Below are 17,110 nucleotides of genomic sequence, written 5' to 3'. Positions count from 1 at the left end.
TACGGAAATTACACGCTATACTGAACAATCACTCAGTCCTTTCCTCTTTCACAACACAAATAAATGACCTGGTTTACATTTCTTGCAGTGATTGCGACTCATCTTACCAAGCATCAATGCAATTTCTGCTGAATTTTAGAGTAAAACAGCATGCATCCTCAGTTCATGCTTCTCATTCGGCAGCATCAAAATTTGCCTTTCATGCTGTTAATGAAAACACATTTTTTTTATTCAATTAGGCAAAAATACTTAAGTGTCCAACGTAATTATACAAGACTATTAATTGCAGAAACCATCGAAATTAAATTACATGAGAATTCTATTAATGTTCGCCATCCATATCTAATCTCTGATTCTTGGTCTTTCACGTGCATGTGCAGAAACAAATAATCGCTATTTAAGGTTCAAGCTCACACATACTCCTCAATTTCCATTCCTGTGATCACATCATATGGTCAAAAAGCTCAGTAAGCTTCAGGAAGGAAAATTGTTTTTTTTTTTTAATTTACATTAAACTTTTTAAAATTTTTTAATTCATTTTTTAATTGCTTTCAAATTATTTTTTACTGTACTCATTTTGTCTTAATGTTATATTCATTTTAATTTCTGGAGTATCATAAGGAATTGTTCTACATATCATAATGAGGTAAATATCTCTTATTCTTCTACAAACAATTACAAGTTAGAATGTTTGTTTGTTATTTGGTTTTTAGGAGCATTGGCAACCAAGGCCATATTGCTCCGGATATACGGTGGTCATTCCCTGACATTTCTGCATCCTCCATATTTGGTGGTGATGGGCTCGAACCCCGGTCTAATCAAGAAGCGTGTGCTATGCCCTACTGCTCCTTCCCAACTGGCTACGGAGGTGCCTAGGTAGAATGTACTGAGCATCACAGCTCTGGTTTATACTATCAAAGACAAAAAGACAATACGTATAAATAAATTAAGTAAAAACTTTTACTTAGCAGAGAATCCCAGGAAATAGGACTCGTGTGGCACTAGATGAAAAACACTGATTTAGATTATGAATTAGCATACCCTAATTTTTTTTTTTTTATGAAAACCATAAACGATAGGTATTAGAATCTATAGTACTTAGTACCGTGATAGTTTGTTGTTTGTTTGGTTTTTAGGAGCATTAGCAACTAAGGCCATATTGCTCCGGGATATGTGGTGGCCATTCCCTGACCTTTCCACATCCTCCGTATTTGGTGGTGACGGGCTCGAATCCCGGTCTAATCAAGAAGCGTGTGCTACGCACTGCTGCTCCTTCCCACCTGGCTACAGAGGCGCCCACCGTGATAGTGTGAAAGTTCAGAAGATGAAAGAAGATATTTGTTGACATTAAAGTTGAACTGCTGTAGAATATAATTTTCAGGAAATGTACTGAATGAAGATTGTTCCAGAAAAAGGAAGTTTAAGTTAATTCATTTAAAGGAATTAAATGAATAAATGAGGAAGAAAAAAAGTTGGTTCTGTGAGTTTGAAGTTGGACAGCAAAAGCACGTTGACTGGTTGCGGCACGTGTTCAGACTGCTTTGGAAGAGAGGGCGGGAATTATAGAAACCAGTTCAGAACAACAATGCCCATGGAAGTATCTATAGATAATGCATAGAGCAGAAAGAGACCATCTATTATACAAAGAGTGGAGAGACTTTGTTAGAGATGAGTCATTAATCAACTGCTCTCTTTTGAATGGAATCTACAAGTCTGAGAGTATAAATTTTTGGTAAAAATCACAAATCCACCCTACAATAAAATATTCTCACATCTGGGCAATGGCCCCAGATGTGGGAACAATATTTGTACAGCGTGAACAGCTGTTTGGAAGAAAAGTGACCCCAAGGGTGAAACAGAAAACCCCGTTTTTTAGATGCACGGGAAACAATATTTGTGATTTGCTTATACCAAGGGAGATCAGATTACAACTGAATATATCTATTCATGATGTATTTAGTTGTAAGAAAAGGGGGGGAGGACATGCTGTACAAAGAAAAGTTAGGGTAATAACCAATAGTGATACATTGGTGTGCAAAACTTAAGGACTAACTATTTCTAAAGGCTACAACCACAAAATCTTTACTTAAGGTACTCTTTACTGATGAGAGTAGATTCAGTCTCAGCTGTGATTCTGGACATCAGCTAATCTAGAGAGAGGTTGGCACACGGTATCACCCTGCAAACATCACTGAAAGGGATCGATATGGCAGTCAAGGTGTTCTCATCTGGGGAGGCATTATCTTGGATGGACATACACAACTCCAGAACTGGAAGGCGGTACTGTAACCAGTGCACGCTACTGTACTGAGGTAATCCTTCCCCATGTGCGTCTGTTCTGAGGTGCCATTGGTCCTGAGTTCGTCTATGGTTGTGATGGGTTGTGATAACACCACAACCCATCACACTGCAGCTGTTGATATGCTTTTGGAAAGTGAGGACATTGTTCGTATGGATTGGCCTGCCCGTTCCACGATCTAAATCCCATCGAACACATATGGGACACTCTGGGGAGATGCCTAGCAGCACGTCCACACCCACCTGAAAATGTTCACCAGCTGAAGATGATGCTGACAGAGAAATTGATGATGTTAGCACAAGAACTTATCAACAACATTGTTCTAAGTATGGACAGGTGGTGCAAAGCCTGCATCGACATTAGGGGTGGCCATTTCTCCTACTGAGGACCACCTCTTCCCTTTGTTCCATCTTTGGCAGTGATGCATCTGTATCATGGCAGCCACTGCTATGTTAACATTTTTGAATAAAATCTCTGTACCATTTTGTTTCTGTTGTTGTGTCGGTGTTGTTTCCTTCATAATTTCTGTACCTCACGAGGTTCCTTTGGTATGATTTTCCCATATGCAGGCCACTCTTATGAGAAGCTACAGGTGAAAACCTGACAGGTTCTTAAATTTTGCACACCAGTGAATAAGATCTTGCCTAGAAATCAGTAGCATTGAAGATAAACATTGGAGCAGAAGAATCCTTTTTTTGAGATATAAGACAGGTGTGAGTTTTAGAAAGATTGAAATGAACTAAGTTATCTTTGCCCCACTGAAGAATTACCTGGAGATCAGAATTTAAGGAATGGGCAGTAGATATTTGAGAAGTTATAGCTGTTTGTGCAGGGCAAAGTTTCTCAAACTGGAAGGTAGAATGCAATGCTATAATCGTCGGAAAGACTGTGGATAGAATTTCCAGTCAATGGGAGGTAATTAATATACATGAGGAAAAGAGTGGGAGAAAGAACTGAACCTTGGAAAACACCTGTATTAGTTGTGAAGTTAGAAGACAGCCAACGATTATTATTAGTAGTAGTAGTAGTGGCATGTGATGCAAGAAAGCAAGTGTATGAGCTTATGCAGCATCAGCCAAAAATATAAATAAATAAAAAAATAAATCACACCATTCCCTCCAAATGCCTGTCCAGTTCCTCCTTAAATTTATTCAACCTATCAACTTCCACAACGACAGATGGAAGTTTGTTCCAGCAATTAACCGCCCGCTGGCTAAAGGCAAATTTCCGCACATCTATTCTACATCTGTCCTTTCTTAATTTGAATTCATGCCCCCTTAGGTTCGTAATCTGAACAAGTGGAAGGATCCCATCAGAATTCAGCTTGCTCAACCCATTCAAGGCCTTATACACCTCAATCAGATCAACGTGCAGGTGCCTAGTCTCCAGCCACTGCAATTTGCAGAACTTAAGCCTCTCTTGGTAAGAGAATCCCTTCATTCCCCTCACTAATCTTGTTGCCCTTCTCTGTACATGCACAGGTAAATCTACATCCTTCCTAAAATGAGGCATCCAAACCTGTACGCAGTACTCAAGGCGTGGCCTGACCATTGTCTTATACAGAGGGACAATCACCTTTTCCCTGCTAGCAAAATTCCTATATATCATTGACAAAACCCCATAACCTGCCCTGGCAGCCTGTCTGCATTGCTCAGAAAACTTCATATCTGACTGCACAATTACTCCCAGGTCTTTTTCATTTTCTACCACCTTAAATGTAGTACCACACAGTTGGTACGTTTCTCTGGGGTTACTTTTACCCATATGCAGTACTTTGCATTCGTCAAGGTTAAACTTCAGTTGCCACTTCTTAGCCCATCTGCCCAAATTATCTAGATCCTGTTGCAGTAGCACACTGCCATTACTGCCATTAACAACCCTGCCAACCTTTGTATCATCTGCAAACTTCGACATTATGCCTGATATACCATCATCAATATCATTGATAAATATACAAAACAACAGTGGACCCAACACCGAACCCTGTGGGACTCCACTAATAACATTAGTCCACGAAGAGCAGCACCCATTGATTACCACCCTCTGTCTTCTCCCACTTAACCATCCTTTTATCCATTGTAGCAACTTACCCTTAATACCATTCTGCTCCAATTTGTACAATAGTCTTCCATGCGCAACAGTGTCAAAAGCTTTCCTGAAATCCAAATATATGATATCAAAATTATTTTTTGCATCCAGTTCCTTTGTAACGACATCATAATATCCTATTAAATTTGTCAGACAAGACTTTCCCTTAACAAACCCATGATGAGTCTGAATTATTGCTGCAGTCTTGTCTAGATGATCCTGCAATGCATCTTTAACCAATGACTCCATTATTTTACCCCGAACACAAATTAAACTAACTGGTCTGTAATTACTCGTGTCACCCTTCGATCCCCCTTTGTGAATGGGGGATCGCAGGGTGACAAAAAAAAATTAAGAAACCATAAAATGGAAGCTTATTTAGAAGACCTTTATGCCAAACACAATCAAAAGCTTTTGAAATGTCAAGAGAAACTGCTTGAGTTTCACCAAACTTTTTTACATTGAATTTGTCCATAGATAACTAACATAAGCCAGTATATATCACCAGTGGAGCAACACTGATGGAATCCATACTAGTGATCACTGATCAGATGGAAGGTTTCTAGATAGTTTAAGAGTTGGCAGTTAACTGATTTCTGCATTGATTTAGAAAGAGTAGAAGTAAGTGCAATGGGATGATAATTTGATGGGAGGGATGTCACCCTTTTTAGGAACTGGCTAGATATGAGCAAATTTCCAAGCAGAAGAAAAAACATCTTTGTAATGTTGTTGTTTGGTTTTTAGGAGCATTAGCAACTAAGGCCATATTGCTCCGGGATATGCAGTGGTCATTCCCCGACCTTTCTGCATCCTCCGTATTTGGTGGTGACAAGCTCGAACCCCGGTCTAATCTAAAAGCGTGTGCTACGCACTGCTGCTTCTTCCCACCTGGCTACGGAGGCGCCCATCTTTGTAATAAGAAAGTGAAAAAAGGTGGCAAATAATAGGAGTAAGTTCAGGAGCACAGGTTTTGAGAACAAGTGGAGAAATACCATTGGGACCTGGAGCTTTCTCAGCATCAAGATTCGTCAAAATCCTTCTGACATCCTTTTGACGGAAGACCACAAGAGGCATTATATGAAGCATCTTTGGAATGGTGCGAGGTGTTTTACCAAGATCATTAATACATGAGTTGGAAAAAAAATGGGATGCTAGCAGGTCAGCTTTATCCTTGGCTGAAGTGACAACAAAACCATCTGGTTTGGACAGAGGTGAGAGCAGAGATGGACAAAAGTTGTGGCCAATATCTTTGGCAAGAGACCAGAATGCTCGGCTACCATTAGGGCAAGAAGCAAGTTTTCTACTCTTAGCCTGTTCAAACTCTAGTTTGGACTGATTGATAACTGATTTACAATTGTTGCGAGCTTTGGTGTAGGCAGAAAATGAAACTGAAGAATTAGAAACAAGCCAATTACGGTATGCAACGTTTTTCTCTTGAACAACTTTAGCACATTTATTGGAAAACCAAGGTTTAGATAAAGGACGAGATTTTAAAGTGGAGCGTGGGATAAAGGATTCCATTCCTGCAAGAAAAATTTCAATGACACCATCTGAGCAAACATCGACATCAGAAATTTTGAAACAGTAATCCGACCAAGGAAAAGAAGAAAATAAATCTTGCAGGTCATCCCATTTTGCATTCTTATAATGCCAAACAACACGAGGTTGGGAATAGCCATGAGATAAAGGTTCCACTGGAGAAGAGACAATCACCAAGTTGTGATCTGAAGTGCCTAAAGGATCTCTCACTTCGACCGTGTACTTAGAAGGGTTGTTTGTGAGAAAAAGATCAAGCGTGTTGGCCGTATTATTAGGATTGTCCAGTATTCTTGTAGGTAAATGAACAACCTGTGCAAGGTCATTAGTAATTGCAAAAGCCTCAGCATCTCGACCAGCTGGGTCAGTGTGATTAGAAAACAGAAGTCAGCTGAAGTTGTGAACATTAAAATCACCAAGGAAAATTACTTCACTGTTAGGAAAGTTGGACTGGAGAAAGTCAAGCTGCAAAGAGAGGTAGTCAAAGAGCTCCAAGTGATTAGTGGAGTTGGGAGAAGGGTAGAGACAACAGATGAATTTGACACAATGAGGTAGAGAGATATTTGAGCCAGAGAAGATCAAAGAGAGGGGATTCCAAATTGCCAAGTCTCTGACAGGGAATATCAGAACGGACATATGCACAAGTACCACCTTTGAGGCAAAAGGAATCATACAGTGAATAATTTGGGCAACTGAGATGAGCAGTATTTGAATCAACCTATAACTGAGATTCTGTCAGAAAAAGTACATGGGGTTTAGTAGACTGCAAGTGGAAATGGACATCGTTGAGATTAGAATTGAGACCATGTATATTTGTGAAATTAATTAGAAATGCTTGGGAGGTTTAGATCTTTTCGCAGATAAGCTTGCTCTATTAGTTTGACAATTCATGGTGTATTCAATAGTAAGAAAAAGTGGGTGGGACATGCTGTATGAAGTAATGAAATTTTTGGATATGGCGTACACATGGTAAGAATACACCCAGATCCTTGACATAACGTGGCCTCGACAATGCTCCCCGCATACACACTACTCGGACTCCCTGCAGTCACTATCTGGCAGAGTAGAGGTAGCAATATTATACACTAACTGATCCGGAAGCCTCCTAGAGAGTTACCTATTGGTAACTCTCTAGGAGGCTTTAACTGTTAGGTTTTTTTTAACATACTGTTAAAAAAAAAACTGTACACATACCGTTAAAAAAAAAACTGTACACATACATTTTTAACTGTACACATACAGTTTTAAAAAAATACCTTACCTTATTGAAATGTTCTCCAAGTACTTCCCAAATACGTGACCACTGCAGACGGATACGTCCCATGTTATAATATGATATTTCTACAATTTTCTGCAGACTAAACATCCTGGGATGGGTAGCATTTGCCAGTTCTTCGAGGGACACTTGACACAATGCTTTAACAAAGTCTACTATTGCATCACCATCTAATCGGGTGGATCCTGTGAATATTCTGAAAAACAATAAAAGAGTATTTACAACTATAGAATTTTAATAAATGCAAGTTCATTATTAAAAAAAAAAAAAAAAAAAAAAACCAACCATCATCAGACTATCAATAATATTCTAAATAATGAAATACATACAATTAGCTCTAAGGTCACATTAAATAAACAAAAAAAAAAAAAAAAAAAATGCTACCTTATACTACAAATGCTTTTATCACATAAGGTAGCATTTTACACAAAATGCTACCTTATATGACAAAAAAGCTTTTATTTTATTAACTGTCTTTTTTTAGAAGACAGAGCTTACTTGTTAATGCCAGACTTGGTTTTAAGTAGTGTGTCCCAAAAGCACCTATAACCCTATAATACTAAATCCCTTTTTTATAAAATATTTTAATGTATTAATTTGTTTAACAACATATTTTTTTAAATTTACAGAAAGCCATGGCAGATCAGAGGCCTTTTACAATTAAAGAAAGAATAATAATGGCTGTATTGGTGCATGAAAGACCACACATTAGACGAACCTAGGAGTGTTTCTGGATTTTCAACAATGCTTCAATAGAGTAGCTCCAACAAAAGCAACAGCTCTTGCATGGGAAAGGAAGTTATTTACCTCAGAAATATTAAAGATTCTCAAAGCTGTTTGTTATGTTTTGTTATTTGGTTTTTAGGAGCATTAGCAACTAAGGCCATATTGCTCCAGGATATGCGGTGGTCATTCGCTGACCTTTCCGCATCCTCCATATTTGGTGGTGACGGGCTCGAACCCTGGTCTAATCAAGAAGCGTGTGCTACGCACTGCTGCTCCTTCCCACCGGGCTACGGAGGTGCCCTTCTCAAAGCTCAGGAAGACGAAGAACACAATCCAAAAATAGTCAAAGCATCATTGAATCAATTCGGTATTCGCCTATGAAGTCCGTACAAAAACATTCTGCAGAAATGGGAACACCCAAGTTAAGTTTACAAAGACATTTGCAGAAAGCTCTTCAACTTCATCCTTATTGCCCTAAACTTGTGAATGAGCTATCTGATCAAAATAGACAGAAGAAGACAAGCTTGTGAGAATTTACTTCAAATCTTCAAACACACTTGCTTCTTGAAGCAAAGTGCTGTTTACCGGTGAATGCGCATTTACCAGAGTAGCCATCTTCAAAATATTGTGTTCTGGAGAAAGAAAACCTACACTTTCATGAAAAAATTGAAAATGGTTTTGTGATGCAACAGTTACCTGGATATGATCCATGAATAGTTTGTTCCACAACTCCATGTTCTAGGTATCAATGATAGTTACTGGTTCCAGCAAGGTGGTGTGCCATTTCACTATGCTCTCTGGTTTGAGAATAATTTCATTAAATTTTTCCATGAAGATGGATTGGGAGAGGTTCTGAAAGAGAACCCGCACTGCTTTCTTGGCCTCCAAAAAGCCCAGATCTAAGAACAACATAAGATAACTCACTATGGGATACTGTTAAGCATAAAGTCAGCCAAAACAGATATGGAACAATAGAACAACTTAAGGAAGCCATTCGTACAGCATTCCAATACATCACAATTTGAACCAAATTTTCAATCATAATTTTACAGGTGAATACTTGCAAAATAAGTTAAGGACCACTAACATTAATAGCAAATTATGATGTTACGAATGTGGTAAAAGAAAAGCAGCACTGCACACCATATTAAAGACAAACATATCTGTAAATGTACACTATATCTATATAAATTAGTGGTAATCAATGGATACTGCTCTTTGTGGACTAATGTTATTAGTGGTGTCCCCCAGGGTTCGGTATTGGGCCCATTGTTGTTTTGTATATTTATCAATGATATTGATGATGGTATATCAGGCATAATGTCGAAGTTTGCAGATGATACAAAGGTTGGCAGGGTTGTTAATGACAGTAATGGCAGTGTGCTACTGTAACAAGATCTAGAAAAGTTGACCAGATGAACTGAGAAGTGGCAACTGAAGTTTAACATTGACAAATGCAAAGTGCTGCATATGGGTAGCAGTTTGTTTGTTCTTTGTTATTTGGTTTTTAGGAGCATTAGCAACTAAGACCATATTGCTCCGGGGATATGCGGTGGTCATTCCCTGACCTTTCCGCATCCTCCGTATTTGGTGGTTATGGCTTGAACCCCGGTCTAATCAAGAAGTGTGTGCTACGCACTGTTGCTCCTGCCCACCTGGTTACGGAGGCGCCGTCTGCCAGAGTAGGTCATGAGATCTTGTCAGTGATATACAGGAATTTTGTGAGCAAGGATAAGGAGGTGATTATTCCCTTGTATAAGGAAATGATCAGGCCACACCTTGAGTACTGCGTACAGGTCTGGAAGCCTCATTTCAGGATGGATGTAGAGTTGCCAGAACGAGTACAGAGAAGGGCAACAAGACTGGTGAGGGGAGCAAAGGGGTGCTCTTATGAAGAAAGGCTTAAGTTCTGTATATTGCAGCATCTGGAGCCTAGGCACCTGTGAGGCAATCTGATTGAGGTGTATAAGGCTCTGAATGAATTGAGCAGGCTCAATGCTGATGGGATTCTTCCTCCTGCTCAGATTACAAACCTGAGGGGGCATAAACTGAAATTGAAGAAAGACAGTTGTCGAATAGATGTGCAGAAATTTTCCTTTAGCCAGTGGGTAGTTGATTGCTGGAACTAACTTCCATTTGTTGTTCTGGAAGTTGATAGCTTAAATAAATTCAAGGCAGAACTAGACAAACATTTGGAATGAATGAATGGGTGAAATGGGAAGTTTTTTTTTTTTTTTTTTTTTGGCTGATGCTGTATAAGCTTGCTTTCTTGCATCATATGCCTATGCTAATGCTAAAATATTCTGAAGGTCTACACTGTTCATTGCAAAATAGTGTTTTGTTTGAGTTGATGTACCATTTCATACTGACATTTCCAAAATTTAAAGATATACTAAAAAAGTAGCAAATACACATACTTGTGAATCCAAATATTAATTAAATATGGACTAACAGCACAAATAACACACTTTAAACCTACCTATCAACAGCAACAACAACACTCTGAGAACTTGTTTCTCCCATTGACTCTTGCAATATTGCTATTTTCTTGTGATCAAGAGGAAGTCCACCTCTCGATACTGCAAAGAGCAAAAATTTTGTAACTTGAGATTTTTAATTGCTAAATATTTTTGTTTGAGTTGAAGTAGCATTTCATACTGACACTTCCAAAATTTAAAAATATGCTAAAAAAAGTAGCAAATACACATACTGATGATTTTAATCAGACTTAGAGTAGCTTTGTACTTTATTTTAATAAATACTCTGAACATAATTTAAATCATCACCCAAATATTTTTTAACTGAAAATATTTAATTCCTAGTTTTTCATAATTGTAAATTATGCTTAAAAAATTTCGATTAACTTCCACATACTTGGAGAGTTAGTTAGCCCATCTGGTTCTTGGGAGTTTTGCTGGCCTTCTTCAAAAAAACAACTCATTTTCCACCCTTCAGCCAACTGGCCCATTCAAGTATAACTTACAATACCTTTCAAGAAAAGTGTTTTCTTTGATTTCTCTATTAGAAATTTAATATTTAATCATTATTTAGTTTAACAACTGAACTGCAAGACCAAGACCAAACTCAAAATACTACTAGGTTCCTTATTTATAAATAGTCAAATCATTACATGAATGTGAAATAAATAACACAAGGTATACTAATATATTCATCAAATGAATTTACACTGTATTTTTGATTTTAAAAAAAAATTTGTTTACTGATGCCAAAATGCTGAAGAATTTAAATTTAACATTTCAGGGTTAACAGTTAGTACATTCAAATGCTTAAAGTAATTAACACTTACATGTAATATTCCAGCCAATCTCAAAAATTCTTTTGTGGTTGGTGGAGATTGGGTAGTAGTAAGGACTGATGATAGTTTCACAAAGAGGACTCAAAAATGTTGTCTGTAAATGTAAGCACTTGAATGTACTAGGGGTTGGCTTTTAAAAATCAAAAAAAAAGAAGAAATTTTAGTCGCAAACATAGTGTAACATGCATTTCATTTCACAAATAATTTAGGCTACAATTAATTAATTTCTGAAAGGGAGAAACCATCCAAGTGCTGTCTATTATTGTCACTAAAGCCATTAGTCTGCAAAATGTAAAAAATTAAATCTGTTAAATATTTACACCCATGTTAAGTGCAAAAATTTCCAAAAGAGTTTCAGTGAGCTACAACTATGACAACTCCTGTATAACATGGTACTTCTACAACAAGGTTTCGCTTTAACATGATTGATAAATTGTGGCAATCCTCGCACAACACAGTTGTGCGAGGATTGCCACAATTATTATATAACAATACTTATATAACATGGTTTTGTTCTAACACAGTAACATAATTTTGGCAAACCTTGCATAACAGGGCATTTTTGAGCTTTTGTGCATGGAAAAACTCGGCTATTATGTTGGATGTAATTTTTCAACATTTCCACTCTTTATGAATCCCCGCTGTTGACCCAAGTCAAAAAAATAAATAAAAAAATAAAAATAATAAGAAGAAATCCCTGTATTTTATTGTGTTAGGAAATCTCTGTGTTATGTTATGTGCTATTGAATCTGTGCTTGTTGAACTTGTGGAAAAATCCTGATTTCAAAGTTTATTTTCTATTGGATAGCACGCCAGGCCAACCAAAATATTTAAGTCATGCAAACGTTGAAGTTATGTTTCTATAACCACAGGTTAATTTAACCTCTTTCAGTAGTAGGTTAATACAACCTCTTTCATTCAGCCATTAGACCAAGGCATTATATCCACCTTTAAAACTCATTACATCAGAAAATTATCACAGTGGATTTTGGAAAAAAACTGATTCCAAATCTATTGAAGTAATGGAGTCATGGAAACATTTCTGAATTGTGGACTGCATCAGAAACAGCTTTATTGCTCAAAGAAGTAAAACTGTCAACGTTAAATGCTTGTGGAAAAATGTAAGGCCAGAATCAGTTCATTCAGGACATATGGTCAAACCAGCAGAAAACAGAATCGGTGCGATAGTAGAACTTGCTACATCAGTAGGGGGGGAAGGTTTTGATGATATGACTACTGAAGCCCTTGTGAGTACCACAGTTGATAGAATCGCCCTCCTGCCCACATCGAGTGGAAAAGACCTGAGTTCGAATCCCGTTGATGACAGGAGGAATTTTTATGGGTCTTTTTCACGTGACTGAGTAGTTGGGCTCAGGTGAGGGTAGCATGGCTTTTTTACTGGAAACTCAGGTTTTTTGTCCATCAAAACAGAAAATCGACCAAGGACACAATTTATAGACAATACACACAGAGCAACATGTCCGTAGTCGCTGATGCTCCTAAAAAAATAAAAAATATGATTTCTGAAGACCTTCAAGAATTACTGGTAGAAAAAGAGGCTGGCAAAGTGGATTTGGTGGAAATGGCATCAGAGGTAAACAAAATCAATTCAGAAGATGACAGCGCAGAAGAAAATTCTAAACTTCCAAATTTTACACTAAAAAGCATATGAGAAAGCATAAAGTTAGCCGAGCAATTAGAATCTTATTTTTTGAATACAGATTCTTGAATGTAAGGAGCCCAAAGTTCAAAACGGAGCTTCAAAAATGCTTAGTTCCATACAATGAAATTCGCAAAGATTTATCAAGCAAAAGCAAACAAAACCAGATTGCTGATTTCTTTTTAAAGAGAGCAGAAGATACACAAAATCTAGAATGGTGAATTTTTGTTAGTTTTGTTAACATTTTGTTAATGAAATAGTGTATTTTTGGTTAGGTTTAGGAACATAACCCCCCCCCCCCTTTTTGTACTTTTCTTAGTCCCGTATAACACGGTTTCACATTTTATAGGAACTACAGTGTTATACAAAACATTTCGTATAACTACAGTGTTATACGAAAGTTACCTGTATAATAATTTACGGCATTTCCTGTGTCCACAGCTGCGATGTGCTCCGAGTAGAAAACATAGATCGTGAAATGCTGCTTTTGACTTCCCTTTATTTTTTAACAAAACAAGTTTATGAAAACAACTTCATTACCTCATACTCCCCAGCATGTATTTGATTAAGTAAAGAAAAAAAAATTTAATTTAAATGTTTCTGTTATACTTGATGTTTATAATGTTATAGAGGAAAATTGCACCTCAAAATCAGCTTGAAGGACTACTCTGAAATAATGTAAAGTAATCAACCAGAGTTATTTTATATATTTCTTTTGGGGAAAATTTTTTCCTTACTTAACCATGGATTTAATTGGCATTCATTTTCACAGAGTCAATTAAGGGTGCTAAGCAGAAATAACAACTATAGCTGAGGAAGAGACAGAAAACTGGGGGGGGATACAAGGACTAATAGATTAACAGTAGCCACTGGCAGAGGTGGAAGTGATTCTTGCACTGCTTCTATTGAAATGAGCAGAAGTCTGAAAAACAAGATGCAGGATATTTCAGAGACTGCTGGTAGTCATTGCGTTACAAGTAAACACATGGGTTGTGTTAGGGTAGCTAAGAATAGAAACAGGTGCATGTATACCTGCGTGTACACCAATGCTAGGAGTTTGGTAAATAAATTTGATGAATTTGAGGTATTGCTCAAAACATCAAAGGCAGATATTGTTGGGATATCAGAGACGTGGTGTCACACAGATATAAGTAATGCGGAACTGGAATTTGGGGAATACAATGTGTATAGAAAGGATAGACAGGACAGGAGGGGAGGAGGGGTTATGCTATTAATTAAGAAACACATAAAGTCCAAGGAAGTGAAGCCAGTCGACATCGATGGACAGGGCAGTGCCGAATCAGTTTGGTGTGACATAAGCATAGGGAAATCAAAATTGAGAGTAGGAGTGTGCTATAGGCCTAATGACTCTGATGAGTATAATAAGATATTGTACAGGGAAATAGAGTGGGCCAGTAAATCAGAGAGTCTTATAATGGGGGATTTTAATTTCCCAGATATTGACTGGAATTTGTGGGTTGGTCACTCGCACACTAGCAAGGCTTTTGTGGATTTATTGGATGATTGTTTTCTACACCAGCATGTTCGTGAGGCAACAAGAGGGAGCAATACTCTTGATCTGATTATCAGTAGTGACTCTTCATGCATTAAGAACCTGCAGATAAATGAACCACTAGGTGGCAGTGATCACAGTGTGTTGAAGTGGGATTTACTCAAGGAGGTAACTACCATCAGAGGTAAAGGGAAGGGTTTTTGTTTTCGTAAAGGCGACTATGATGGTCTGAGACAGTATTTAAATTCTATACAGTGGGACCAACTGATGATGTTACCAACAGCAAACTCAAAATGGGAAGCATTCAAGGAACTAATCTTGGAGGCTACCAGGCTTTACATACCAACTAAGAAATATTGTTCAAGGTTTAGGCCTAAATGGTTGTCAGATGAACTAATGAGACATGTGGCAGAGAAGAAAAATGCATGGGATACATATAAATTAATGGGTGACATGGAAGCCTATGATAGATATAAGTTGGTCTGTAACCAAGTCACAAAGGAGATTAGGCAGGCAAAGGCAGACTACGAAAAATCCTTGGCAAAGGATGCAAAGAAAAACAGAAAAGAGTTCTTTACATACTTGAACTCGAGAAGGAAAGGGATGAATCAGATTGGTCCACTGGATATTGATGGTTCAACAGTTGAGGATCCTGCTCAGGTGGCTAACAATCTAAACGAGTATTTTGCATCTACATTCACGCATGAGGAGTTATTCAGGAAGGAGAATGATGTAGGTAAAGTAAACATTGGCAGTGAGCTGGATGATTTTGTAATAACTGAGAGGAAAGTGGAGGAGAGATTGTTGAGGATAAACATAAAAAAGGCACCTGGGGTGGATGGGATCTATCCAGTTATATTAAAGGAGGCAGCAAAGGAAGTATGCAAACCCCTAGCCATAATTATGAGAGCTTCTTTGGACTCAGGGGAGGTACCCATAGACTGGAGATGTGCAAATGTAACCCCAATTCACAAAGGAGGATCAAAGGCTGACACAAGTAATTATAGACCTGTTAGTTTAACTTCTGTTCCAGGTAAATTAATGGAGGCACTGGTTAAAGAAGCACTGCAGGATCATCTAGACAAGAATTCAGTTATAGCTCAGACGCAGCATGGTTTTGTTAAGGGCAGGTCTTGCCTGACCAATTTGATTGGATACTATGATGTAGTCACAAAAGAACTGGATGCAGGGAATAACTTTGATATTATATATTTGGATCTTAGAAAGGCTTTTGATACTGTTGCACATGGAAGACTGCTGCACAAATTGGAGCAGTGTGGCATTGGAGGCAAATTGCTGCTATGGATAAGGGGATGGTTGAGTGGCAGAAGACAGAGAGTGGTAATCAATGGACACTGCTCAACGTGGACTAATGCTATTAGTGGAGTTCCTCAAGGTTCAGTGTTGGGTCCGTTGTTGTTTTCGGTGTTTATGAATGATATTGATGATGGGATATCAAGTTTAATGTCCAAGTTTGCAGATGATACAAAGGTTGGCAGGGTCGTCAAGGACACTACTGACGCTATGCTGCTGCAACAGGATCTGGAAAGGTTGAACAGATGGGCTGAGAGGTGGCAAATGAAGTTTAACATTGACAAATGTAAAGTACTGCATATGGGAAACAGTAACCCCAGAGCAACGTATCAACTCTGCGGTACCACACTGACAGTGGTGGAGAATGAAAAGGACCTGGGGGTAATTGTGCAGGGAGATATGAAGTTCTCTGAGCAGTGCAGACGAGCTGCAAGAGTAGCTCATGGTGTCTTGTCAATGATATACAGGAATTTTTCTAGCAGGGATAAGGAGGTGATTATTCCCTTGTATAAGGCAATGGTTAGGCCACATCTTGAGTACTGTATACAGGTCTGGAGGCCTCATTTCAAGAAGGATGTAGAGCTGCTGGAACGGGTACAGAGAAGGGCAACAAGATTAGTAAATGGAACAAAGGGTTGCTCTTACGAAGAAAGGCTTAAGTTTTGCAAATTACAGAGTCTGGAGACTAGGCACCGGCGAGGTGATCTGATAGAGGTGTATAAGGCTTTGAATGGTTTGAGCATGCTCAATGCCAATGGGATTCTTCATCTTTCTCAGAATAATCACCTCAGAGGGCATAAATTCAAATTGAGGAAGGACGGATGTCGGATAGATGTGCGGAAATTTGCCTTTGGCCAGCGGGTGGTTGGTTGGTGGAACCGACTTCCATCACTTGTTGTTGAAGTTGATAGCCTAAACAAATTTAAAGCTCAACTGGACAGGTATTTCGAACGAACGGAGGGGTGAAATGGGAGAGGGTTTTTTTTTTTTTTTTTTTGGGCTGATGCTGAATAAGCTTGCTTTCTTGCATCGTATGCCTCTACTAATGCTAATGCTAAAATATAGACAGAAAAAAATGTTTATGATGTGTCTAGTTATATTTATTTTTTCAATAAAAACAAAGATTTGGGTGATAATTTTAATTCATTTTGCCAGCACATTTTCTGATCTCTTTTGAATTTGCATTCCAGGCTATGAATTTGAATGCTTCTTCTAGAATTGCTCCTACTGCAACGATGAACAAGTTTTTGTTTGTCTGTTTTGTTATTTGTTTTTTAGGAGCATTAGCAACTAAGGCCATATTGCTCCGGGGATATGCGGTGGTCATTCCCTGACCTTTCCGCATCCTCCGTATTTGGTGGTGACGGACTCAAACCCCGGTC

General features: G+C 38.2%; 1 protein-coding gene across 2 annotated transcripts in view; it reads right to left on the bottom strand.

The window, feature by feature from the left end:
• The window catches only part of Sec71 (ADP ribosylation factor guanine nucleotide exchange factor Sec71), a 508,300-nt gene that overhangs the window by 238,390 nt on the left and 252,800 nt on the right, over positions 1-17,110 (bottom strand). For both annotated transcript variants that reach the window (XM_090371201.1, XM_090371202.1), the window contains exons 23-24: positions 10,405-10,504; positions 7,185-7,395 (exon numbers count right to left, since the gene is read on the bottom strand). In XM_090371201.1, the coding sequence (XP_090227327.1) occupies positions 7,185-7,395; positions 10,405-10,504 (311 nt within the window). The remainder of the gene's footprint in view (positions 1-7,184; positions 7,396-10,404; positions 10,505-17,110) is intronic.

This window comes from Mastigoproctus giganteus, chromosome 4, assembly GCF_048544385.1.
Source record: "Mastigoproctus giganteus isolate SK-2022 chromosome 4, ASM4854438v1, whole genome shotgun sequence".
Lineage (NCBI taxonomy): Eukaryota > Metazoa > Arthropoda > Arachnida > Uropygi > Thelyphonidae > Mastigoproctus > Mastigoproctus giganteus.
The sequence above is the reverse complement of the archived record's forward strand: the minus strand, read 5'-3'. Positions and strand labels throughout refer to the sequence as shown.